This window comes from Zophobas morio, unplaced genomic scaffold (genome assembly GCF_036711695.1).
Source record: "Zophobas morio isolate AGI-343-1 ecotype UQ-CSIRO unplaced genomic scaffold, CSIRO_AGI_Zmor_V1 ptg000008l, whole genome shotgun sequence".
Lineage (NCBI taxonomy): Eukaryota > Metazoa > Arthropoda > Insecta > Coleoptera > Tenebrionidae > Zophobas > Zophobas morio.
Window position 1 is genome coordinate 9561054 of NW_026972113.1, and position 25813 is coordinate 9586866.

Below are 25813 nucleotides of genomic sequence, written 5' to 3' on the forward strand. Positions count from 1 at the left end.
TCTTTTGATTGAAGTTGTTCTTGACTGCTTCATTGATATGAATTGTAATAAAGTTGAATACTATTTTGACTTTAACTCTGTATCTTACGTTGATATTTGTAGCTATTTTTCTGGTATTAATTGGTATTCAATTTTTGATAATATCGTTGATGTTGATGATGCAGTAAATATTTTCTATGAACATGTACATGCTGCTTGTGAGCAATTTGTACCAGTCAAACGCAAAGTAACTTCTTCGTATCCCAAGTGGTTTAGTCGTGATATTATAAATCTTATAAAGGCAAAGAAAATTGCTCACAAGCAATTTAAAAGAACTAGTACTAATACAGACTATGTGAAATTTGTAAATTTGAGAAGTTTATGTAAAGTTATGATTAAGAGTGCGTATAGTGAACATATCTCTAATATTCAAAATGATTTGTTGTTAAATCCCAGTAACTTTTGGAAATTTATCCGCACAAAATCTAATTGTCAAATGCCACTGCCAATGAGATTGGGCAATGAAATTTTTTATAATGATATTGATATTTGTCAATGTTTTAGTAATTACTTTGGCTCTGTATATTGTAACGTTATTAATCCTAATTTTAATGCTGTTTTTGATTCAGTGGTTAATATTGATAAAATTAACATTCACTTGACAGATGTTAAAAGTGCGTTAGATATGATTGATTCTAACAAGGGAGCTGGTCCTGATTTCGTTCCTCCAAAATTTTATAAGAACTGTGGTAAGTCTTTAGCATTACCGCTGCAATTGTTGTTCAATTTATCATTACAATCTGGTAAGTTTCCGTCATTATGGAAGGTGACTCATGTTGTACCTATACATAAAGCAGGTAGTAAGTCTTCCATTGAAAATTATAGGCCTGTTTCCATCCTATCAACACCTTGTAAGATATTGGAATCGATAGTATACACTCATATTTCTTATGCTTTTAAAAATATTATCTCTTTGAATCAGCATGGTTTTTTTCGTAAAAGGTCAACTATAACTAATTTGTTAAGTTTTACTGATAACGTTATTAAGTCATTTTCTGAGAGTGCTGAAGTTCACACTGTGTATACTGACCTCAGCAAGGCCTTTGACAAAATTAGTCATAAAATATTAATAAATAAACTTAGCGCTTATGGTGTCTCTGGTCATCTACTTCTATGGTTTACTAGTTACCTTGATAATCGATCCCAGATTGTGAAATTCAAAAATTGCTTCTCGTCTTCACAGATTATTACCTCTGGGGTCCCACAAGGGTCAATTCTCGGGCCTTTGCTCTTTTCCATTTATATAAATGATGTGTCTAATATACTCAAATGTAATTTTAGCCTGTTCGCTGATGACTTAAAAATATTTAAAACTATTAGGGATAGTAACGATATGTTTTTACTGCAAAGCGACTTAGATTCTCTCTCATTGTGGTGTAAGGATAACTTAATGAAATTAAATTATAGCAAATGTCAAGTAATATGTTTTAGTCGTAAAATTCTGGCATCAATTCCGTGTTATGCTATTGACAATAATTCCTTAAAAGTTGTTTCTTCCGTAAAAGACCTTGGTATCATTTTAGACAGCAAATTATCCTTTGTCCTGCATTGTGAATATATTGTTTCAAAAGCTAATAAAGTATTAGGGTGTATAAAGAGATACTGTCATGATTTTAATGATATTCGTACTTCTCTAGTATATTATATTCATCATTGGTCCGTTCAGTCTTGGAATATGGGTGCATACTGTGGGATCCTATATATCAGATACATAAGAATAGAATTGAACGCATTCAAAATAAGTTTGTCAAATCTATTTTGTTCAAATTACCACTTAAGGTCTCTCATTCTACTAGTCTTAGTAAATCTTATTTGGGTTTGTCTTTATTAAGTGTACGTCGTGATTTTCACAAAATTTGTTTTATGTATAAACTTCTAAACAATATGTGCGATTCTGACATTCTGAATTCTATTAACTTCTATGTTCCTCAGTTCAATGTTAGACAAGCTCCCTTGTTCTACATTAAATTTAATTTTACGAATTATTTGTTGTTTTCACCACTTAATAATATATTATTTACTTGCAATTCTATTTATAGCAGAATTGATTTTTATTCAGATACATTTCCTAAATTTCAAACTAAGTTAAGGCAAATCTTATTTTAAAAATATTGTAACATTCTCATGTGATTTTATTATTTTTTCTTTGTATTGTTTAAGGATGTTTTTCCGTCAATAAAGTAAGTAAGTAAGTAAGTAAATTTAATCTGATTCTCTTATATTCTTTCGGATTTTGTCGGATTCTCTCAGATTCACTCTAGACGTTCTTTTTTTATAAGTAACAATAATAAGTATTTTTATTTATGATTATGTGGGTAAAATAATAAAATAAAACAAAGGAAACCCGGCGTTGCGTAAAATTTATTTTTCCTTTTTTTGACCTAAAATTTGCTCTTTTCAGGTCGTGAAGATGATGATGGTGGTGGTGATCATCTTCGCCGTGTGTTGGCTTCCATATCACCTCTACTTCATCGTGACTTCCTACTTCCCTGAAATCACCAACTCTACTTACATCCAGGAAACCTACCTGGCTATTTACTGGCTGGCCATGAGCAACTCCATGTACAACCCCATCATCTACTGCTGGATGAACGCAAGGTAATCTAATAACCTTCAATTAACTGATTCAAATACTTGTAACACTACCACTTGTCTCAACCCCTAATCCTCTCGTGTTGCCGTTATTGATTGATTTAACCAATTCTCTCTCGACTCGCTATTGTTGCTGTGTACATACTGCGACCAGCAATTCCGTGTCGGCACTTTCAAGTAGTTTATTCGGCAACAAGTCATATTGAACGTCCTAGTCATCTGGACCACTTAAGGGCCCATTTGACCCCACTGGGATTAGCTCGCAGATCCAATCGAACTTATGTAATTTCTGTTAAGGCAAGTTTTAAGATTCTCGCCGTCCGCTTTGATATTATTTCGCGTCGGGAAACAGCAGGAGGTGAAATGAAACTCCTTTCGGATTAATTGAAAATGAAAATAAAAAGTGTGGCAGCTATAATACAAGCTCGGATATCATTTCTGCTTTCTTGCTCGTTTTTTCGCAGCGGGGGGTATATTAACGGGCGTGTTGATAGAAAAGTATAGTATGTAGATTGTGGAATTAAAGTGCACGACGGACATTTCCCACTGAGCGGAGCTGAGTAAATAAAAATGAAATTTAATAACGACTAGAGAGAAAAAAAGAGTGGATGTGGGATAGAATTTCGGGCTGGGTTGCTACAACTAGACGGTATAAGCGGTCCCGAGAGAACTATTTTCCAACTTTGAAGGAGTTTTATACTTGGGGTTTTAGAGAGACCGCGGACTTTGTGTGGTTCGTTTTGAATTCTAGAATTATTGTTTTGTTCCGTTTTGTAAAATCATTGTATTAATATACATACATATGTATATATACCCTGGATCGTGCAGAAAGCCTCCAGGAACACGTTTCGTCTTTACAAATTTAGTTTATTGGCTGAGACTTTTTTAATTAAGCTGTAAAGTTTTCGCGTAATACACGTGTTAGAAACTTCATTAAAAGAAAGTCGTAACTTATAATTGATTTGCTTCCGTTTCAAACCTGTCGGCTTTGAATCAAAGTTTAATTGAATCAGTTCTGAGTTGATTTACGAAGGTGAGATCCCAGTGTATATACAAAGTTTAAAACGGCACTACCTGTTCTACTTTTGTGATTGTTACTAGTTTGAAAAAATTACTCTTTAAATTTCTAGTGCGATTTTTTGCTTACTTATCTAAGAATTCGTAGTAACGTATTAATACGAGTTTACAATAATTATATTCTGATATATTTCTGTTTTAAGCCCTTCATTTTAGATCCAACTTCTTCTGTTTTGTCAATTTTTATTGCTTTTTTCCCGTTTTTCCCGCCATTTTTGTCGTTCTACTTCTGTTATCTTTTTTCTAGCTTGTTTTTTTTTTTTTGAGACATTTTTGGCTTTTTTCTAGTCCTTTCTTTCGCATTTTATCAGTCTTTTGTCGTTTTTGGTCACCTTTTTTAGTTCCCTTTTTGCACCTGTTTCTACCACCATTTTATTTTATTTTTTTATGTTCCTTCCTTTTTATTGCCTTTTTCTTGTTGTGGTTTTTTTTAATTGCATTTTGTTGTCACTTTTTTATTGCCTCTTTTTATCACTAATTTCTGCCGCTTTTTCTTCATTTTTACCTCTTTTATCCTTTCTTTGTCGCATTTTTGTCATTTGTACCCATTTTATAGCTTTTTTCGCTTTTTTTTTAATAGTGTTTGCTACCTTTTATCCCTTTTTTGCCTATTTTAGCCCTTGTTCTGTCGCCTTTTCTGGATTTTGTTTATTAGTCAGTTGTCGTTGTTTCTTTGTCGCATTTTCCGACTTTTTAGTATGTTTTTGTGGCCCTTTTATTATGGCTTTGTTTTCGCTGTTTTTTAAGCTTTTTCGTCGATTTTGCCCTTTTTTTAATTGTTTTTTCTTCTATCGCGTCTACTTTTCGTTTTTTTAATCATTTATTTGTTGTCTTTTTTGACTCTTTTTCTGTCGCTTTGGCTCCCCTTTTAATGGACTTTATTTCATTTCTTATCGCATTTTTTTTATAGCCTTTTTTCCTTTTATTTTTCGTTCTTATCGGTCTTTTGTCGAATTTTTTTGTCTTTTATTTGCACCTGTTTAGTTCCTTTTTGCGCTTCTTTCACCATTTTCTTTCATTTTTTCTTCCTTTATGTCGCCTTTTTCTTTGTTGTTTTTTTTCCGATTGTTTTGTTGTCTCTTTTAGACTCTCCTTGTCGCATTTTTGTCGTTTTTTACTTGTTTTGTCTGTTTCTTCGTTTTACTTACCTTTTTTGTCTTTTTTGCCTTTTTTGGCTATTATTGTTTTTTGTCCTTTTGTTTCATTTTTTTGACACCTTTTTTTATCGCTTTGTTTTTGCAATTTTTTTCGTCATTTTTTGTGGTCTTTCTTGTAGCTTTTTTGCGTATTTTTTAGTTATCCATTTTATTAGTCCCCTTTTTTCGCTTTTTTAATCGTTCTTTTCGTAGCCGTTTCTTTGTCCCATTTTTCGCCATTTTCGTCGCCTTTTTTCTCGCTTTTTTTGTTGTTTTTTCGCTTTTTGGCTCTTTTTCTGCCATCCTTGCTTCCTTTTGATTTTTTCTTATAATTCCGTTTTTTTTTCGTTTATTTTTTGTCTTTCTTTCCGTCACCTTTTCGTTTTTTTTAATTTTTTGTCGCCCATTTATTATCGCTTTGTTTCCGCTATTTTTTTGTAGGTTTTTTTTATTTTTTGTCCTTTTGACCCTTTTTGGTTGCTTTTTTTTCGCCTTTTCTGCGTAACTTTTTTAACCTTTTTGTATCATTTTTTGTACTTTTTTTAACTGTTTTTCTTAAACGGAGTTTTTTTAGTCACCTCTACTTTTCGTTTTTTTTTTCATTTTATTTATTTTTTCTTCCTTTCCGTTGCCTTTTTCTTTGTTGTGTTTTTTCATTGTATTTCGTTGTCCCTTTTTTTTATTGCCTCTTTTTTATCGATTTGTTTTCACTAATTTCTGTTGTTTTTACTTCATTTTTTTCATTTTATACGTGTTTATCTGCTTTTTTCCTTTTTGCCATCTTTTTTCGTTAACTTTTTTTAGCTTTTGCTCTGTCGTCTTTTTTATCCTTTTGTTTCTTTTTGTTTTTTATATCTTGAGATTTTCTGTGGTCTTTATAGCTTTTCCTTGCTTTTTTATTATTTTTTGGTCGCTCTTTTATGATCACTTTGTTTTCGTTTTTTTGTAGCTTTTTTCACAATTTTTTGTCTTTTTAACCCTTTTTGGCGCTTTTTTCTAGCGTCTTTTTTGTTGATTTTTCCCTTTTTTTAAATTATTGTTGTCTTCTTTTGGCTCTTTTTCTGTCGTCTTGGCCCCTATTTCATTTTTTTATCGTTTTTTTCCTTTTATTTTTCGCTTCTTGTCGCTGTTCTGTTACTTTTTTAGTCCCTTTTTTGCGCTTCCTCCCAACACCATTTTCTTTCATTTTTTTGAAATGTTTCTTTCTTTATTGTGTATTTTTATTGTATTTTGTTGTCACATTTCTTGTTGCCTCTTTTTCATCGCATTGTTTTCACTAATTTCTGGCATTTTTTCTTCATTCTTTTGTCTCTTTTAGCCTTTATTTGTCGCATTTTTTTGTCATTTTTACCTGTTTTATCTGCTTTTTCGCTTTTTCCCATCTTTTTTTGTTACCTTCTTTTGTCTTTTTTGCCTTTTTTTGACTTTTGTTGTCGTCTTTTTTAGCGTTTTGTTTCGTTTTCTTTTTTATATCTTGAGATTTTTTCGTCATTTTCTGTGGTCTTTATAGCTTTTCGTTACCTTTTCCTTGCTTTTTTATTATTTTTTGGTCGCTCTTTCATGATCACTTTGTTTTCGCTTTTTTTTGGCAATTTTTTGTCTTTTGAACCCTGTTTGGCGCTTTTTTCTGGAGTCTTTTTTGTTGATTTTTCCCATTTTTTTTTAATTGTTTTTTTTTTTCTTTTATCGCGTTTTTTACTCACCTCTACTTTTCGTTTTTTTAATCATTGTTATCTTCCTTTGGCTCTTTTTCTGTCGTCTTGGCCTTTATTTCATTTATTTATCGTTGTTTTCCTTTTATTTTTCTTATCGCTCTTTGTCACTTTTTTAGTCCCTTATTGCGCTTCCTCCTATGACCATTTTATTTCATTTTTTTGAAATGTTTCTTCCTTTATGTCGCCTATTTCTTTATTGTGTTTTTTTATTGTATTTTGTTGTCACATTTCTTGTTGCCTCTTTTTCATCGCTTTGTTTTCACTAATTTCTGGCATTTTTTCTTCATTCTTTTATATCTTTTAGCCTTTTTTCGTCGCATTTTTTTGTCGTTTTTACCTGTTTTATACAGTTTTATCTGCTCTTTTCGCTTTTTTTCATCTTTTTTTGCCACCTTCTTTGGTCTTTTTTGCCTTTTTTTAACTCTTGTTGTCGTCTTTTTTGGCCTTTTGTTTCGTTTTTTTTCATGTTCTTTGACACCTTTTTATATCGTTTTGTTTTGGCAATTTTTTCCTCATTTTTTGTGGTCTTTTTGTAGCCATTTTTGGCGGATTTTTAGTCCCCTTTTTTCGCTTTTTTAATATTTTTTTTTGCCGGTTTTGTAACATTTTTCGCCTTTTTTCCTGCCTTTTTTGTGGTCTTTATAGCTTTTCGTCACTTTTTGCTTGCTTTTTTATTAATCACCTCTACTTTTGATTTTTTAATCATTGTTGTCTTCTTTTGGCTCTTTTTCTGTCGTCTTGGCCTTTATTTCATTTTTTTATCGTTTTTTCCTTTTATTTTTCGCTTCTTATCGCTCTTTGTCACTTTTTAGTCCCTTTCTTGCGCTTCCTCCTATCACGATTTTATTTCATTTTTTTGAAATGTTTCTTCCTTTATGTCGTCTTTTTCTTTATTGTGTTTTTTTATTCTATTTTGTTGTCACATTTCTTGTTGCCTCTTTTTCATCGCTTTGTTTTCATTATTTCTGGCATTTTTTCTTCATTCTTTTGTCTCTTTTAGCCTTTATTTGTCGCTTTTTTTTTGTCATTTTTACCTGTTTTATCTGCTCTTTTCGATTTTTTTAATCTTTTTTTGCCACCTGCTTTGGTCTTTTTTGCCTTTTTTTAACTCTTGTTGTCGTCTTTTTTGGCCTTTTGTTTCGTTTTTTTTTTTATGTTCTTTGACACCTTTTTATATCGTTTTGTTTTGGCAATTTTTTCCTCATTTTTTGTGGTCTTTTTGTAGCCATTTTTGGGGGATTTTTAGTCCCCTTTTTTCGCTTTTTTAATAATTTTTTTTTGCCGGTTTTGTAACATTTTTCGCCTTTTTTTCTGGCTTTTTTTGTTGTCTTTGGTTCTTTCCAATAGATTTGTTTATTACGTTTTTCTTTGTCAAGCTTTATAGTCGCCTTTTTTGTTTTTTTTTCCTTTTTTTTTCAATTTTCGTTGTTTTACTGCCGATTATCTTCTCCTTTGTTGTTTTTTTATTCCTTCGTCGCCCTTTTATTATCGCTTTGTTTTCGCTGGTTTTCTTTTGTCGCTTTTTTACCATTTTTTTGACTTTTTGACCTTCTTTGGTTGCTCATTTATTGTCGCTTTTTTCGCCTTTTTGGGTACTTTTTTAACCTTTTTTATATCATTTTTTGTCCTTTTTAACCATTTTTTCTTTAACGGAGCTTTTTTAGTCACCTCTACTTTTCGTTTTTTTGTCATTTTTTGGTGTTTTTTGTCGCCTTTTTTGTCTTTTATGTCCGCCTTTTTTTAACCCCTTTTTGCCCATAATTCTGTCTCCATGTTCTTTCATTTTTTAAATTTTTCTTCCTTTAATTTGCCTTTTTCTTTGTTGTATCTTTTCATTGTATTTCGTTGTCACTTTTTATTGTCTCTTTTTTATCGCTTTGTTTTCACTAATTTCTGGTGTTTTTTCTTTATTTTTTGTCTCGTTTAGCATTTCTTTGTTGCATTTTTTTCATTTTATACGTGTTTTTTTTATCTGCTTTTTTGCCTTTTGTTTCTTTTTCTTTTTTATATCTTGAGATTTTTTCGTCATTTTCTGTGGTCGGTATAGCTTTTCGTCACCTTTTCCTTGCTTTTTTATTATTTTTTGGTCGCACTTTTATGATCACTTTGTTTTCGCTTTTTTTGTAGCTTTTTTCCACCATTTTTTGTGTTTGTAACCCTTTTTTGGAGCTTTTTTCTGGCGTCTTTTTTGTTGATTTTTCCCTTTTTTTATTGTTTTTTTCTTTAATCGCGTTTTTTACTCACCTCTATTTTTCGTTTTTTTAATCATTGTTGTCTTCTTTTGGCTCTTTTTCTGTCGTCTTGGCCTTTATTTCATTTTTTTATCGTTTTTTTTTCCTTTTATTTTTCGCTTCTTATCGCTCTTTGTCACTTTATTTAGTCCCTTTTTTGCGCTTCCTCCTGTCACAATTTTCTTTCATTTTTTTGAAATGTTTCTTCCTTTATGTCGCCTTTTTCTTTATTGTGTTTTTTTTTATTGTATTTTGGTGTCACATTTCTTGTTGCCTCTTTTTCATCGCTTTGTTTTCACTAATTTCTGGCATTTTTACTTATTTTATCTGCTTTTTTCGCTTTTTCTCATATTTTTTTGCCACCTTCTTTTGTCTTTTTTGCCTTTTTTGACTCTTGTTGTCTTTAACACCTTTTTATATCGTTTTGTTTTCGCAATTTTTTTTTTGTAGCCATTTTTGGCGGATTTTTAGTCCCCTTTTTCGTTTTTTAAATCGTTTTTTTTTTTGTCGGTCTTGCAACATTTTTCGCCTTTTTTTTTGTCGCTTTTTCATCGCCCTTTTTCCTCGCTTTTTTTATTGTTTTTTCTCCTTTTTTCCTCTTTTTCTGTTCTCTTTGGTTCTTTTCAATAGATTTGTTTATGAGGCTTTTCTTTGTCAAGCTTTATAGTCGCCTTTTTTGTGTTTTTTCCTTTTTTTTCGATTTTCGTCGTTTTTCTGACCATCATCTTTTCCTTTGTTGTTTTTTTATATTTTCGTCGCCCTTTTATTATCGCTTTGTCTTCGCTGTTTTTTGTCGCTTTTTTACCATTTTTTGACTTTTTGACCTTTGTTGGTTGCTCATTTATTGTCGCTTTTTTCGCTTTTTTGGGTAGTTTTTTTAACCTTGTATATAATGCCCTTTTTTGAATGTCTGTTCTTTATAGCGTTTTTTTAGACACCTCTACTTTTTGTTTCTTTATCGTTTATTTGTTACCTATTTTGGCTCCTTTGCTATCGTCTTTTCTGTCCTTTTGTTTCTTTTTTTTTTATATTCTTTGACACCTTTTTTATCACTTTGTTTTCGCTATTTATGCGTTTTTCCGCCTTTTTTCATTCGTACTTTTTTTGTCGATTTTCTCTTTTTTTTCTTTTTGGACCAGTTTTTTTAATCGTTTATTTGTTGTTTTTTCGGATCTTTTTCTGTCGTCTTTGCTCCCCTTTTAATGGATTTTATTTCGTTTTTTTATCGCCTTTTCCTTTCCTGCCTTTATTTCGTTTTTTGCTTTTATTAAAATTTTTTGCCGAATTTTTATCACTTTGTTTTTTAGTGGACATTTGGTCCATTTCTTATTTTTTACCTTTTTTTTTGCTTACTTTGTCCTGTTTTAACTCTTTTTTATCCTTTTCGTTTTTTTCTGCCCTTTTTTTTGTACATAATATATACCAAAAATGGACACTGCGATTTTGGAAACGCCACTTTTGGTAGTAACACATATTTTCACTTTCTGGTTTAATATTTTTTCGTCTCTTCACAACTTTAACACAATATCGACAACAAAGAAATAAACACCTTAACAAAAAAAAGTAGTAGAAAAACCGCGTTTTTAAGGTCATTACTACACGAGGTCGCCAAGTCGCAAGCGAGTTTCATACTTGACCTCGTGCAGAGGTAACTATTTTTTAGCAAACTGTTTTGTCCTAAAAAAATAACTAGTTCGTTGACATTAAACAAAGTCCATCCAAACTAACTTCAACCCCACAATCAATAATTAAAAGAAAGCCTCAAGCTCCTTTTCATCTCGGCGACAAAAATAGTCGCCAGATTTGGCCGATCATTATCCAAACCAATCACGTCGAAGAGCCGCCTCAAAAGGACTCCATAGATAGTTCCACACACCACGCGAGATACTCTTGTGTGCTCAATGGTAGCACGACATTGACGTATCGATGCGTCACGCAGAACTTGATGGATTACGTGATGCGTTTAACCTGATCGTAATTATAACCAGCATCCTTTAAAACAAAAACCAGGACCATGTATTTTTCAATTTCAGGAGCGCTAAAAGCGAACCGCTCTCATTTCCGGTCACATTCCGGGGCAATCAGGGAACAATTTATTGATATAATGACAATTTATGGGACAAGTAAGGCACATTGAGACCACACCGGAAATTGAAACAAACTGGATCAGTTTAAAAGGGTAAAAACGCACTAAATGGGACCGATGAGAGGAGTCTTTTTAACGAAATATCGATACGGAGCACAGCGAAGTGATATGTTTGTGAAGCTCTCAACAGAATTGAATTATTTATAGCAGATCGAATGTAAATTTCATTCCGGGTATTAAAGTCGGCTGGATTAACAAATAGTTATTTTATGGACAAATTCTAACACGTTTCCCAATTTCTAAAAAAAATATAGTAGTCGAATTTGCGTCACTGCTACTTAATTTCGACTTTAATGTTGATTTCGTCGCCGGAGCAATCCGAAAGAATAAATATTAAAACCGAGATGCTAAATTACGAATTCATGATCTTCACGGGTCGTTAAAACCCCCATAACTCGCGTCATAAACCTAAATTTTATTCGGGTTTTATTTTTATAAAGTCGATAATCGAAACGGCTTTATGCAAATCCGATTGTTGCAGTCCATTTATCCGTTGATTTTTTTGATTGTTATTTTATTTGATTCCAGATTCCGTAGGGGATTCAAACAGTTTTTCTCCTGCCTGCCGTTCATCCAAGTAAGTCCGGGGGCTCTTACTAGACGGGAGGTTTTAACCAGTAGAAGGCGCTCTTATTCCGGATCCCCGGACCACAACCGGATAATAAGAAACGGTTAGTATCTTCTCATAAAAGTCGCAAGAGCCGCTTGAATTGGAACGGTATCGAAATTTTAGGTGGAAAAAACCTTAATCGTACCGTTAGATGGACGACTCAGAGAACACGGGATGTAAACACTTGTATGTATTATTTAGAAAAATTTCCGGTTAAGTCAAAGATGGGCTGGGTTAAGTCATCTTTGATTTTATTGGAGGTAGAAGTTGGTGTTAAGTTTGACGAATTTCGTGCGATAATTTTGGGAAAAATTAAATCTTAATAATGTTTCGTCTATGCCCTCTAAAAATGATGACGTCATTTTATAAGTCGCATGTGCGATTTAAGAATCCGTGTTCAGCGATCTTGGAATGTAGATTCTTAGGAAAAAATCAATCTATAACAATATTTTACCATTTAACATTGAAACTCCGAAAACCGAATGCTGTGAAATCTTGCAAATATTTTGAGGTTATTTGGAATCGTTGATGAAAATTTGTTCGTCTTCTTACAAATTTTCCGAGTAAATGACTTTCAAATTTATATTATTCGATTTTTCAATTTTATAATTTTGCAATTTTTCTAATTTCGATTATTTAATTATCCGTATTTCATTGTTTCGACTTTTTAATTTTTTGATATTCGAAAATTTCGAATTTCAATTTTCCAAATTTTTGATTTTTCGATTTATCAACTTTTCGGTTTTTCATTTTTCAGCTGCTCGATTTTTCAATTTAATAATTTTGTAGTTTTTCACGTTTTTCTACCTCCGTGTAGTTTTTCTATTTTGTAATTTTACAGTTTTACAGTTTTTTTTTAATTGTCCAAAATTTCAATTTTAATTTTTTATCCGATTTTTCAATCTTCGATTTTTCAATTATCCCAATTTCAATTTTCCAATTTTATATTTTTCATAATTTTGCCATTTTTCGATTTTTCAATGTTGTTTGTTTTTTAGGTGTTGTCTGATTTTTTGAATTTTTAGTTTTTTTTCGATTTGTCAATTGTCCAGCTTTCAATGAATGAATTTTTCAATTTTTGATTTTTCAATTTATCGATTTTTCATTTTCCAACTGCTCGATTTTTCAGTTTAACAATTTTGTAGTTTTTTATTTTGTAACTTTACAGTTTTAATTTTTTTTTTATTTTTAATTGTTCAAAATTTCAATTCTAATTACAATTTTTCGTTTTAAAGGAATCCGATTTTTCAATCTTTGATTTTTCAATTATCCAAATTTCATTGTTTTAATTTTTTAATTTTTTGATATTTCAAAATTTCGAATTTCAGTTTTCCAAATTTTTGATTTTTCAGTTTTTCTACTTTAAAATCATATGATTTGCTGATTTTGTAATTTTGCTATTCCTTGATTTTTCAGTTTTACATTTTTACATTTTTTCGATTTCTCATTTGTCCAGCTTTTAATCAATTTTTCGGAATCCTTCGATTTATCAACTTTTCGGTTTTTCATTTTTCAACTGCTCGATTTTTCAAATTTTTTTATTTTTAATTGTCCAAAATTTCAATTTTAATTTTTTATCCGATTTTTCAATTATCCCAATTTCAATTTTCCAATTTTAGATTTTCATAATTTTGCCATTTTTCGATTTTTCAATTTTGTAAATTTTTTAGGTACTTTACTGTTGTCTGATTTTTCAATTTTAAAATCATGCCTTTTTTTGTTTTTTTAATTTTCCAAATTTTTGATTTTTCAGTTTTATATTTTTACATATTTTCGATTTGTCAGTTGTCCAGCTTTCAATGAATGAATTTTTCAATTTTTGGTTTTTCAATTATCAAATTTTCCAATTTCATGATTTTTCAATTTTTCGGTTATGGAATCCTTCGATTTTTGAATTTTTCGATTTTTCATTTTTCAACTACTCGATTTTTCAGTTTAATAATTTTATAGTTTTTCTATTTTGTAACTTTACAGTTTTCAATTTTAATTGTTCAAAATTTAAATTCTAATTTTTGATTTTCCAATTCCTTGATTTTTAAATTTTTTGGTTATAGAATCCTTCGATTTTTCATTTTTCAACTGCTCAATTTTTCAATTTAATAATTTTACAGTTTTACATGCCATTTTCAATTTTTCAGGTTTTTGATTTTTCAGTTTATTTTATAATTTTTCGTTTTAAAGGTACCTGATTTTTCAAGCTTTGATTTTTCAATTATCCAAATTTCATTGTTCCATTTTTTTTTAATTTTTTGTAGTTTTTCTATTTTGTAAATTTACAGTTTTCCAATTTTTTATTTTTCCTTGTACAAAATTTCAATTCTAATTTCTAGGTGTTTGATTTTTCAATTTAATTATTTTACAATTTTTTGTTTTAAGGGAATCCGATTTTTCAATTATCCAAATTTCATTGTCTTATTTTTTTAATTTTTTGATATTTCAAAATTTCGAATTTCAATTTTCCAAATTTTTCATAATTTTGCAATTTTGAAATTTTTTAGATACTTTACTGTCGTCTGATTTTTCAATTTTTCAACTTTAAAATCATGCGATTTTTCGGTTTTCTAACTTTGCCATTTCTTTATTTTTCAGTTTTCCAATTTTTAATTTTTCAATTATCAAATTTTCCAATTCCTTGATTTTTCAATTTTTTGGTTATGGAATCCTTCGATTTTTCAATTTTTCGGTTTTTCATTTTTCAACTGCTCGATTTTTCAATTTAATAATTTTACAGTTTTACGTTTTTTTTTTTTTTAATTGTCCAAAATCCCATTTTCAATTTTTCAGGTTTTTGATTTTTCAGTTTATTTTATAATTTTTCGTTTTAAAGGTACCTGATTTTTCAAGCTTTGATTTTTCAATAATCCGAATTTCATTGTTCCATTTTTTTTTATTTTTTGTAGTTTTTCTATTTTGTAAATTTACAGTTTTCCATTTTTTTATTTTTCATTGTTCAAAATTTCAATTCTAATTTCTAGGTGTTTGATTTTTCAATTTAGTTATTTTACAATTTTTCGTTTTAAAGGAATCCGATATTTCAATCTTTGATTTTTCAATTATCCAAATTTCATTGTCTTAATTTTTTAATTTTTTGATATTTCAAAATTTCGAATTTCAATTTTCCAATTTTTTTATTTTTCATAATTTTGCATTTTTGTAATTTTTTAGATTTTTACTGTTGTCTGATTTTTCAATTTTTCAACTTTAAAATTATGCGATTTTTCGGTTTCTTAATTTTGCAACTTCTTTATTTTTCAGTTTTTCAATTTTTGATTTTTCAATCATCAAATTTTCCAATTCCTTAATATTTAAAATTTTTGGTTATAGAATCCTCCGATTTTTCAATTTTTCGGTTTTTCATTTTTCAACTACTCGATTTTTCAATTTTATAGTTTTACAGTTTTACATTTTTTTTTTATTTTTAATTGTTCAAAAGTCCATTTTTAATTTTTCAGGTTTTTGATTTTTCAGTTTATTTTATAATTTTTCGTTTGAAAGGTATCCGATTTTTCAATCTTCGATTTTTCAATTATCCGAAATTCAGTTTCGATTTTTTAATTTTTGATATTTCAAAATTTCGATTTTCAATTTTACAAATTTTTTTTTTCTTAATTTTCCAATTTTTGGATTTTTGAATTTTGTGATTTTTCTAGGTACTTTCCTGTTTTCTGATTTTCCAATTTTTCAACTTTAAAATCATGCATTTTTTCGGTTTTGTAATTTTGCAATTTCTTGATTTTTCAGTTTTATATTTTTACATTTTTTCGATTTGTCAATAGTTCGGCTTTCAATGAACGAATTTTTCAATTTTTGATTTTTCTATTATCAAATTTTCCAATTTTTTGATTTTTCAATTTTTCGGTTCTGGATTCCTTCGATTTTTCATTTTCCAACTGCTCGATTTCTCAGTTTAATAATTTTGTAGTTTTTCTATTTTGTAACTTTACAGTTTTCAATTTTTTTTTATTTTTAGTTCAAAATTTCAATTCTAATTTCTAGGTGTTTGATTTTTCAATTTAGTTATTTTACAATTTTTCGTTTTAAAAGAATCCGATTTTTCAATCTTTGATTTTTCAATTATCCAAATTTCATTGTCTTAATTTTTTAATTTTTTGAAATTTCAAAATTGCGAATTTCAATTTTCCATTTTTTTTATTTTTCATAATTTTGCATTTTTGTAATTTTTTAGATTTTTACTGTTGTCTGATTTTTCAATTTTTCTACTTTAAAATTATGCGATTTTTCGGTTTCTTAATTTTGCAACTTCTTTATTTTTCAGTTTTTCAATTTTTGATTTTTCAATCATCAAATTTTCCAATTCCTTAATATTTAAAATTTTTGGTTGTAGAATCCTCCGATTTTTCAATTTTTCGGTTTTTCATTTTTCAACTACTCGATTTTTCAATTTTATAGTTTTACAGTTTTACATTTTTTTTTTTATTTTTAATTGTTCAAAAGTCCATTTTTAATTTTTCAGGTTTTTGATTTTTCAGTTTATTTTATAATTTTTCGTTTGAAAGGTATCCGATTTTTCAATTTTCTATTTTTCAATTATCCGAATTTCAGTTTCGATTTTTTCATTTTTGATATTTCAAAATTTCGATTTTCAATTTTCCAAATATTTTATTTTTCATAATTTTGCAAATGTTGGATTTTTGAATTTTGTGATTTTTCTAGGTATTTTCCTGTTATATGATTTTTCATTTTTTCAACTTTAAAATCATGCATTTTTTCGGTTTTGTAATTTTGCAATTTCTTGATTTTTCAGTTTTATATTTTTACATTTTTTCAATTTGTCAATTGTTCGGCTTTCAATGAACGAATTTTTCAATTTTTGATTTTTCTATTATCAAATTTTCCAATTTTTTGATTTTTCAATTTTTCGGTTATGGATTCCTTCGATTTTTCAATTTTTCAATTTTTCATTTTCCAACTGCTCGATTTCTCAGTTTAATAATTTTGTAGTTTTTCTATTTTGTAACTTTACAGTTTTCAATTTTTTTTATTTTTAGTTCCAAATTTCAATTCTAATTTCTAGGTGTTTGATTTTTCAATTTAGTTTTTATACAATTTTTCGTTTTAAAGGAATCCGATATTTCAATCTTTGATTTTTCAATTAACCAAATTTCATTGTCTTAATTTTTTAATTTTTTGATATTTCAAAATTTCGAATTTCAATTTTCCAAATTTTTTATTTTTCATAATTTTGCCATTTTGTAATTTTTTACATACTTCACTATCGTCTGATTTTTCAATTTTTGAACTTTAAAATCATGCGATTTTTCGGTTTCCTAATTTTGCCATTTCTTTACTTTTCAGTTTTCCAATTTTTGATTTTTCAATTATCAAATTTTCCAATTCCTTGATTTTTCAATTTTTTGGTTTTTCATTTTTCGACTGCTGCATTTTTAAATTTAATAATTTTACAGTTTTGCTTTTTTTTATTTTTAATTGTCCAAAATGCCATTTTCAATTTTTCAGGTTTTTGATTTTTCAGTTTATTTTATAATTTTTCGTTTTAAAGGTACCTGATTTTTCAATTATCCGAATTTCATTGTTCCATTTTTTTTTATTTTTTGTAGTTTTTCTATTTTGTAAATTTTCAGTTTTCCAATTTTTTATTTTTAATTGTTCTAAATTTCAATTTTAATTTTTAGGTTTTTGATTTTTCAGTTTAATTATTTTACAATTTTTCGTTTTAAAGGTATCAGATTTTTCAATGTTCAATTTTTCAATTATCCGAATTTCAGTTTCGATTTTTTAATTTTTGATATTTCAAAATTTTTCAATTATCAAATTTTCCAAACTCTTAATTTTTCATTTTTTAACTGTTCGGGTTTTTCAATTTAATAATTTTGTAGTTTTTCTATTTTGTAATTTTAGTTTTTCAATTTTTTTAATTTGAATTGTTCAAAATTTTAATTTAATTTTCCAGTTTAATCATTGTACAATTTTTCATATTAAATGTATCCGATTTTTTAATTATCCGAATTTCATTGTTTCGATTTTTTAATTTTTGATATTTCAAAATTTCGAATTTCAAATTTCAAAATTTTTGATTTTTCATAATTTTGTAATTTTTCAATTTTATCATTTTTCTAGGTACTTTCTAGATTTTTCAGTTTTTTTCATACGATTTTTCGGTTCTGTAATTTTGCAATTTCTTAATTTTTCAGTTTTATACTTTTACATTTTTTCGATTTCTCAATTGTGCAATTTTTAATGAATCAGTTTTTCAATATTTTGATTTTTCAATTATCACATTTTCCAATTTCTTGATGTTTCAACTTTTTTGTTTTGGAACCCTTCGATTTTTTAATTTTTCGATTTTTCATTTTTCAATAGTTCGATTTTTTAGTTTAATAATTTTGTATTTTCTACAGTTCAATAAATGTTCAGCTCTACAATAAGATTATCCAATTGTTCTATTTTGTAATTTTACAATTTTTCGATTTTAAAGACATCTGATTTTTCAATTTTTCTGTTATACATTTTTTTATTTTTGAATTTTTCAAAATTTCTAGTATTATATGTTTCATGATTTTTCAATTTCATAATTTTACAGCTTTTCGATTTTCAAATTTTGTAATTTTTCTATTTTAGATGTTCTCATTTTTCAATTTCTCGTTTTTAAAATTTTTCGATTATACAATTTTATGTTTTTTTTATAATCTAAAAGATTCATTGCTGCCAACTTAAATTTGCGTGCGGAGAAATATTACCAAGTTCTTCACTTGATTGGTATCACTGAATCGGCAACCATCTTAGTCGTGCTAAAGGTCTATTTGACAAACAAGTACACCAACAAAAAATTTTAAATATATTACCAACTTGACAAAAAACATCACAAATACTTAGTAAATCTACAGGTAAAAATTATTGACAAAGTGAATTGGCAACAATGGCCTACACTTAATTATCGAAACATAATGACTTTAGTATATGACAGGTCCAAAAAATAATTTCAAAGTTTAAATATTCATTTTCAATATATGGATTTTTCAAAATTCCAATTTTAAATTTTTCAAATTTTTGATTTGACAGTTTTATAGTTCTGCACATTTTTGATTATTCAATTTTATATATTTTTTTTTTTTATAATTTAAAACATTCATTGCTGCCAACTTAAATTTGAGTGTGGAGAAATATTATCGACCATTTTTTTTGTTTTAATTAACTGAAAAAAAACGAAAGAAACTAAACGCGGTCCGAATAGTGAGAAAACGCAATAAAGCTCTCCGTCTTATTGTATCTCTCCAAAAATCTGAAAAAATCTCGAATACCCAGGGACTCATCCAATGGCACGCGTTTCCGATCACGCACTTAGACCCTGATTCCCAGAGCAGTAAAGCCATTGATGGAAATTGATATACAGCAATGTCACGTCTTGGAATAATTTAACCAAAGCACTAACTTTTCCAAGCTCGTAAATGGTTTACTTCTTTTTTATATGTATTAGCTTTTCTCGTTTTATTGGGGTTCACGTTGATTTCCTTTAAGGAAGTCAGGTTAACGCTTTATCTACTGTTTAAGTAGCTGTTCTGGTTCTATTTGTTAGTCAGACGCAATTAAAAACAAACAAAAAAAAAATTATATTTATTATCAAGGCCATCACGGACTCGCATAAGTGGCCAGCTCTGACGTACATTTCTGAAATAATTCGTAGACAACCAACGTCATGCCATAGAAAATTCAAACACTAAATAAACAATCAGTAGTAAAAAATATTGGTTCTGCCTGCCTCAAGCAACAATTACTGGATTTTACGACAAAGCGCACAATGGGGTATCGTGTATACGAAGATGCTTTGTCTAGCACGAACTAAATATCTCATTAAGAGCAATTTTCTGTTAGTACAGGCACCCCCAAGTGTTTCGGGCGAAAGTTCGATATTCGTGTTCGATATTGCTCCGGATCTTGTTTTTGTTGTTGCTCTTTAGTCTGTGTAATTAAATGGGAACAATATTAAAAACAGTTTTCAACAATTTGTGTACTTGTGTTAACAACAGACTCGAAACTAAATCGAACTAAATAACAAGAAATCGACAATGGCCACTATTTTTGTATATATGATTAGGCAAAAAAATATTATAGAGCGTATATTTTGTAGAACGTAAAAAAAAACAGAAAAACGTAGCTGTTTCCAGTGTAACAGTTGTCCGTTATCCGCTTTTATTCTAAATAATTTCATTATTTCAAATTTTATACAAGAAAATTAAATTTTTGTTTATGCAACCAATTATACACGTTATGGAAAGTGATAAAACGAGATGAACGCAGATTTCTGTCGATGCTACCATTATATATATTTTTTTAAATTTCAGCTTCTGTATTGTCCGGTCTATTTACATTTTTACTTCGTGAGCTTAAGCTAATGACGTATAGTGATCGAGTCCATCGGACGAATTGCTACTTTCATATTTTCTCGACGTTTTATAACCCCTACACTACGAAAAAAGTAGTCTCCTATTTTCGCTTGTCTGTCTGTCTATCTGTCTGTTTGGCGTTTGTATCCATTTTTATTAGACACGTAATCTCCAAAACTGCTGGACCGATTGTTTTGTCGTGTTTTTTTTTTCTTTGTTTACCTTTTTTTCTCTCGCATTGTGTCTTATATATGTTTATGACGTCATAGCAATTTTTTTAATAACGAAATTACCCCTTTCTCAAAAAGGTGAGAATACGCCCCTTTTTACTTAAAAATGTAAAACCTTCTCGGAGACCCCAAATATATTTTTTTTAAGTGAAACCTTCTCGGGGGTCTCAACTGTGTTTTTTTAATGAAGGTGAAACCTCCTCGGTGGCCCCAACTGTCTCTTTTTTTGAAGAATGTGAAACCTTCTCGGGGGCCCCAAATGTTTTTTTAAGAATGTGAAACTTTCTCAATGGTTCCAAATGTTTTTTTTCTTTGTAAAACCTTCTCGGAGGTCCCAACTGACTTTTTTAAAAATTTAAAATCTTCTCGGGGTCGTCAAATGTATTTTTTTTAAATGTGAAATCTTCTCTGGGATTCCAATTGTCTTTTTAAAAAATACAAAACCTTCTCGGGAGCGTCAAATGGTTTTTTAGAATCTGAAACCTTCTCGGGGGTCCCAACTGTCTTTTTACTTCCCGAGCGTAAGCAAAGGAAGTATTGTAATCGAGTCCGTCGGCCGACTCTCTACTTTTACCTTTTCTCGATCTTTCATGACCCCTAGAAGACGAAGAAATAGGTCTCCCATTTCCGTCTGTCTGTCCGTCTGTCCGTCTGTCCGTCTGTCCGTCTGTCCGTCCGTCTGTCCGTCCGTCTGTCCGTCCGTCTGCCGTCCCGGATTTTTATTAGACAGATAATCTCCGAAAGTACTCGACCGATTGTTGTGAAATTTTGTACTTATATTAAGAATATCATGTAAATGGTAAAACGCTAACCACAATTTGTCTAATCATCCCCACCAGTAATGCGATGACGTCACTTCAAAATTGTACATAGTAAATGGGTTTTCAATTGTATAAAATAACATAGTCCTACACATGTAGTTTACAACTCTGAATGACTTTTCACCCGAAACGTCCAGATTTTTGGAAAAAAAATCAAAATTATAAAACAACATTTTGAAATTTAATCTTTAATCTGCTAACCAGAATGCTTTGAAATGTTGCAGATGTTTTAAGGCTATAAAGAGCATAATAAATTTTTAGTCAAAAAATATTTGCTTATCCCCTCCAAAAACTTGATGACGTCAGCTCAAAAGTTTGTGGAATAAATCATATCTAAAATGTACAAAATATGATGAGTCTGTACTTGTGATCTATCACTCCATTCATATTTTTTGGATTTGCATATACAGGGTGACTCAAAAAAATTAATGAATGCGTAAATTTATTTTACTGATTTACTCAGAAACTACAAAACCGAATGCTTTGAAATCTTGCAGATGTTTTAAGGTTATAAAGAGCATAATAAATGTTTAGTCAAAATATATTTGCTTATCCCCTCCAAAAAATTGATGACGTCAGCTCGAAAGTTTGCCGAATAAATCATATCTAAAATGTACAAAATATGATGAGTCTGTACTTGTCATTTATCATTCCATTCATATTTTTTGGATTTGCATATACAGAGTGACTCAAAAAAATTAATGAATGCGTAAATATATTTTACTGATTTACTCAGGAACTACAAAACCGAATGCTTCGAAATCTTGAAGATATTTTAAAATTATCATAAGCATGGTAAATTTTTGATCAAAATGTATTTGGTCGTCCCCCCTAAAAAATTTATGACGTCACCACAAAATTTTGCTGAATAAATCCTATCTAAAATGTACAAAATATGGTGAGTCTCTTCTTGTGATTTATCATTCCATTCAATTTTTTTCGATTTGCATATACAGGGTGACTCAAAAAAATTAATGAATGCGTAAATTTATTTTATTGATTTAATCAGGAACTACAAAACCGAATGCTTTGAAATCTTGCAGATGTTTTAAGGTTATAAAGAGCATAATAAATTTTTAGTCAAAATATATTTGGTTATCTTCTACAAAAAACTGATGACGTCAGCTCAAAAGTTTTCCGAATAAATCGTATCTAAAATGTACAAAATATGATGAGTCTGTACTTGTGATTTATCATTCCATTCATATTTTTGGATTTGCATATGCAGGGTGACTCAAAAAAATTAATGAAGGCGTGAATTTATTTTATCGATTTAATCAGGAATTACAAAACCGAGTGCTTTGAAATCTTGGGAATATTTTAAAGTTATTATAAGCATGGTAAACTTTTGTTCAAAATGTATTTGTTCATCCCTCCTAAAAAAATTTTGCTGAATAAATCCTATCTAAAATGCAAAAAATATGATGAGTTTGTACTTGTGATATATCATTCCATTCATATTTTTTAGATTTTCTTAAGAGGTGGTTCAAAAAAATTAATGAAGTCAATTTATTTTATTGATTAAATTAAAGGCAACACTTATTATTAGTATTACACCCCAACCAACCCAATTTGGTAGACACAAAATTTGTTAAAGGAAAAACTCGGTTGAAACATAAGGGTAGCACGCTTATTTACATCGACTTTAACATTACAGACCTGCATTTGTTTTATGCGCTCACTTGGTTCCGCGAATGTGGAATAGACATGTTTATAATCAACCAATTGTGAATTTCACCGTCAAGAATTAAAATAAAACCCAATGTTTTATATAATAAGCGAAAGTCGAAGCAATAAAACCGATGGTCGTTTTGTTTACAGTTTCTCTGTTTGACTCTCACGTATGCTGTTACGCTTGTCATCTTAAATTAAGAATGTTTAGACATAAACGATTTTCAGTTGCCTTTCATATTACCAGACAGCGGATTTTTGTCGGGCTACGTCACGTTTAATCGGTGCTAATTCCATAAATATAATTAACGATTTATTAATCAAACGGCTAAGTAAATGAGAACGGGAATTAACAGCAGAGTGCAACGAAACAGCTTTATTCTAATCTCAAATAAACGAAGTGCAGTCCGCAATCGCAATAAATTCGCATCCCGTACGAGCCGTACCGAGTTTGGCCTTGCCTAGCCCGATAGAAATCTGCTCTCTAGATATTACACACCGGCCCGTATACCTGAGTAAATTGTTTCGTTATTTTATTGATTATAAGAAATCAATATTCAAAACGACCCAATTCATTTTCCCAAAAATTTGGGAATACAATAATTTTATTCTTAGTATTACACTACATCTATCCCAACTGATATACGTGTCCTTGCAAAAATGTTGATGACGTCATCACAATTTTTTTTTAAATTCCCACTACAAAAATGTAATGAGAAAAAAAAACACAATAGGCATGCAGTCGTCAAGTTTCCGACAGCGAGGGAAGTACTGTCTAAACTCTTTAGACCAATTTTTTTAAAATGTAAAACCTTCTCGGAGGTCCCAACTGACTTTTTAAAAATATAAAATGTTCTCGGGGTCGTCAAATGTATTTTTTTAAATGTGAAATCTTCTCGGGAGTTCCAATTGTCTTTTTTAAGATTATGAAACCTTCTCAGGGGTCCCAACTATCTTTTTTCAGAAATGTGAAACCTTCTCGAGGGTCGCAAATGTTTTTTTTTAAGAATATGAAATCTTCTGGGGGTACCAAGTGTCTTTTTTAAAAATGTAAAATCTTCTCGGAGCCGTCAAATGTGTTTTTTTTTTAATGTAAAACCTTCTCAGCGGCCCCAAATGTCTTTTTTTTAATATGAAACCTTCTCGAAGGTCCCAACTGGCTTTTATGAAAATGTAAAACCTTCTCGAGGGCGCCAAATGTCTTTTTTAAAAATGTGAAACCTTCTCGGAGGTCCCAAATATCTTTTTTAAGATTATGAAACCTTCTCGGGGGTCCCAACTATCTTTTTTCAGGAATGTGAAACCTTCTCGAGGGTCACAAATGTCTTTTTTTAAGAATATGAAATCTTCTGGGGGTAACAACTGCCTTTTTTAAAGAAGGCGAAACTTTCTCGAGGCCCCAAGTGTCTTTTTAAGAATGTGAAACCTTCACGATGGTTCCAAATGTTTTTTTTTAATGTAAAACCATCTCGGGGGTCCCAACTGTCTTTTTTAAAAATGTAAAACCTTCTCAGCTGCCCCAAATGTCTTTTTTTTATATGAAACCTTCTCGAAGGTCCCAACTGGCTTTTCTGAAAATATAAAACCTTCTCGAGGGCGCCAAATGTCTTTTTTAAAAATGTGAAACCTTCTCGGAGGTCCCAAATATCTTTTTTAAGATTATGAAACCTTCTCAGGGGTCCCAACTATCTTTTTTCAGGAATGTGAAACCTTCTCGAGGGTCACAAATGTCTTTTTTTTAAGAATATGAAATCTTCTGGAGGTACCGTCTTTTTTAAAAATGTAAAACCTTCTCGGGGCCGTCAAATGTATTTTTTTTTTATGTAAAACTTTCTCGGGGGTCCCAACAGTCTTTTTTAAAAATGTAAAACTTTCTCAGCAGCCCCAAATATCTTTTTTTTAATATGAAACCTTCTCGAAGATCCCAACTGGCTTTTATGAAAATGTAAAACCTACTCGAGGGCGCCAAATGTCTTTTTTAAAAATGTGAAACCTTCTCGGGGGTCCCAACTGGCTTTTCTAAAAATGTAAAACGTTCTCGAGGGCGCCAAATGTCTTTTTTAAAAATGTGAAACCTTCTCGGGGGTCCCAAATACCTTTTTAAGATTATGAAACGTTCTCAGGGGTCCCAACTATCTTTTTTCAAGAATGTGAAACCTTTTCGCGGGCCACAAATGTCTTTTTTTAAGAATATGAAATCTTCTGGGGGTACCAACTGTCTTTTTTAAAGAAGGCGAAACTTTCTCGAGGCCCCAAGGCTCTTTTTTTAAGATTATTAAACTTTCTCGAGGACCCCAAATGTCTTTTTAAGAATGTGAAACCTTCTCGATGGTTCCAACTGTTTTTTTTTTTTTAATGTAAAACCTTCTCGGGGGTCCCAACTGGCTTTTTTAAAAATGTAAAACCTTCTCGGGAGACCCAAATGTCTTTTTAAGAATGTGAAACCTTCTCGATGGTTCCAACTGTTTTTTACTTCCCGAGCGTAAGCAAAGGAAGTATTGTAATCGAGTCCGTCGGCCGACTCTCTACTTTTACGTTTTCTCGATCTTTCATGACCCCTAGAAGACGAAGAAATAGGTCTCCCATTTCCGTCTGTCTGTCCGTCCGTCTGTCCGTCCGTCTGTCCGTCCGTCTGTCCGTCCGTCTGTCCGTCCGTCTGTCCGTCCGTCTGTCCGTCCGTCTGTCCGTCCGTCTGTCCGTCTGTTGTCCCGGATTTTTATTAGACAGATAATCTCCGAAAGTACTCGACCGATTGTTGTGAAATTTTGTACTTATATTAAGAATATCATGTAGATGGTAAAACGCTAACCAAAATTTGTCTAATCATCCCCACCACTAATGCGATGACGTCACTTCAAAATTGTACATAGTAAATGGGTTTTCAATTGTATAAAATAACATAGTCCTACACATATAGTTTACAACTCTGAATCGACTTTTCACCCGAAACGTCCAGATTTTTGGAAAAAAAATCAAAATTATAAAACAACATTTTGAAATTTAATTTTTAATCTGCTAACCAGAATGCTTTGAAATGTTGCAGATGTTTTAAGGCTATAAAGAGCATCATAAATCTTTAGTCAAAAAATATTTGCTTATCCCCTCCAAAAACTTGATGACGTCAGCTCAAAAGTTTGTGGAATAAATCATATCTAAAATGTACAAAATATGATGAGTCTGTA

At 30.0% G+C, this 25813-nt stretch overlaps 1 protein-coding gene across 2 annotated transcripts in view; it reads left to right on the plus strand.

Moving 5' to 3' along the window:
* The window catches only part of LOC135125237 (tachykinin-like peptides receptor 99D), a 273845-nt gene that overhangs the window by 243101 nt on the left and 4931 nt on the right, over nucleotides 1–25813 (plus strand). The window contains exons 8-10 of one of the 2 annotated variants that reach the window (XM_064050671.1): nucleotides 2441–2637; nucleotides 11465–11607; nucleotides 11670–11732. In XM_064050671.1, coding sequence (XP_063906741.1) covers nucleotides 2441–2637; nucleotides 11465–11607; nucleotides 11670–11732 — 403 coding nt within the window. The remainder of the gene's footprint in view (nucleotides 1–2440; nucleotides 2638–11464; nucleotides 11608–11669; nucleotides 11733–25813) is intronic. The other variant, XM_064050670.1, reaches the window with a different exon arrangement.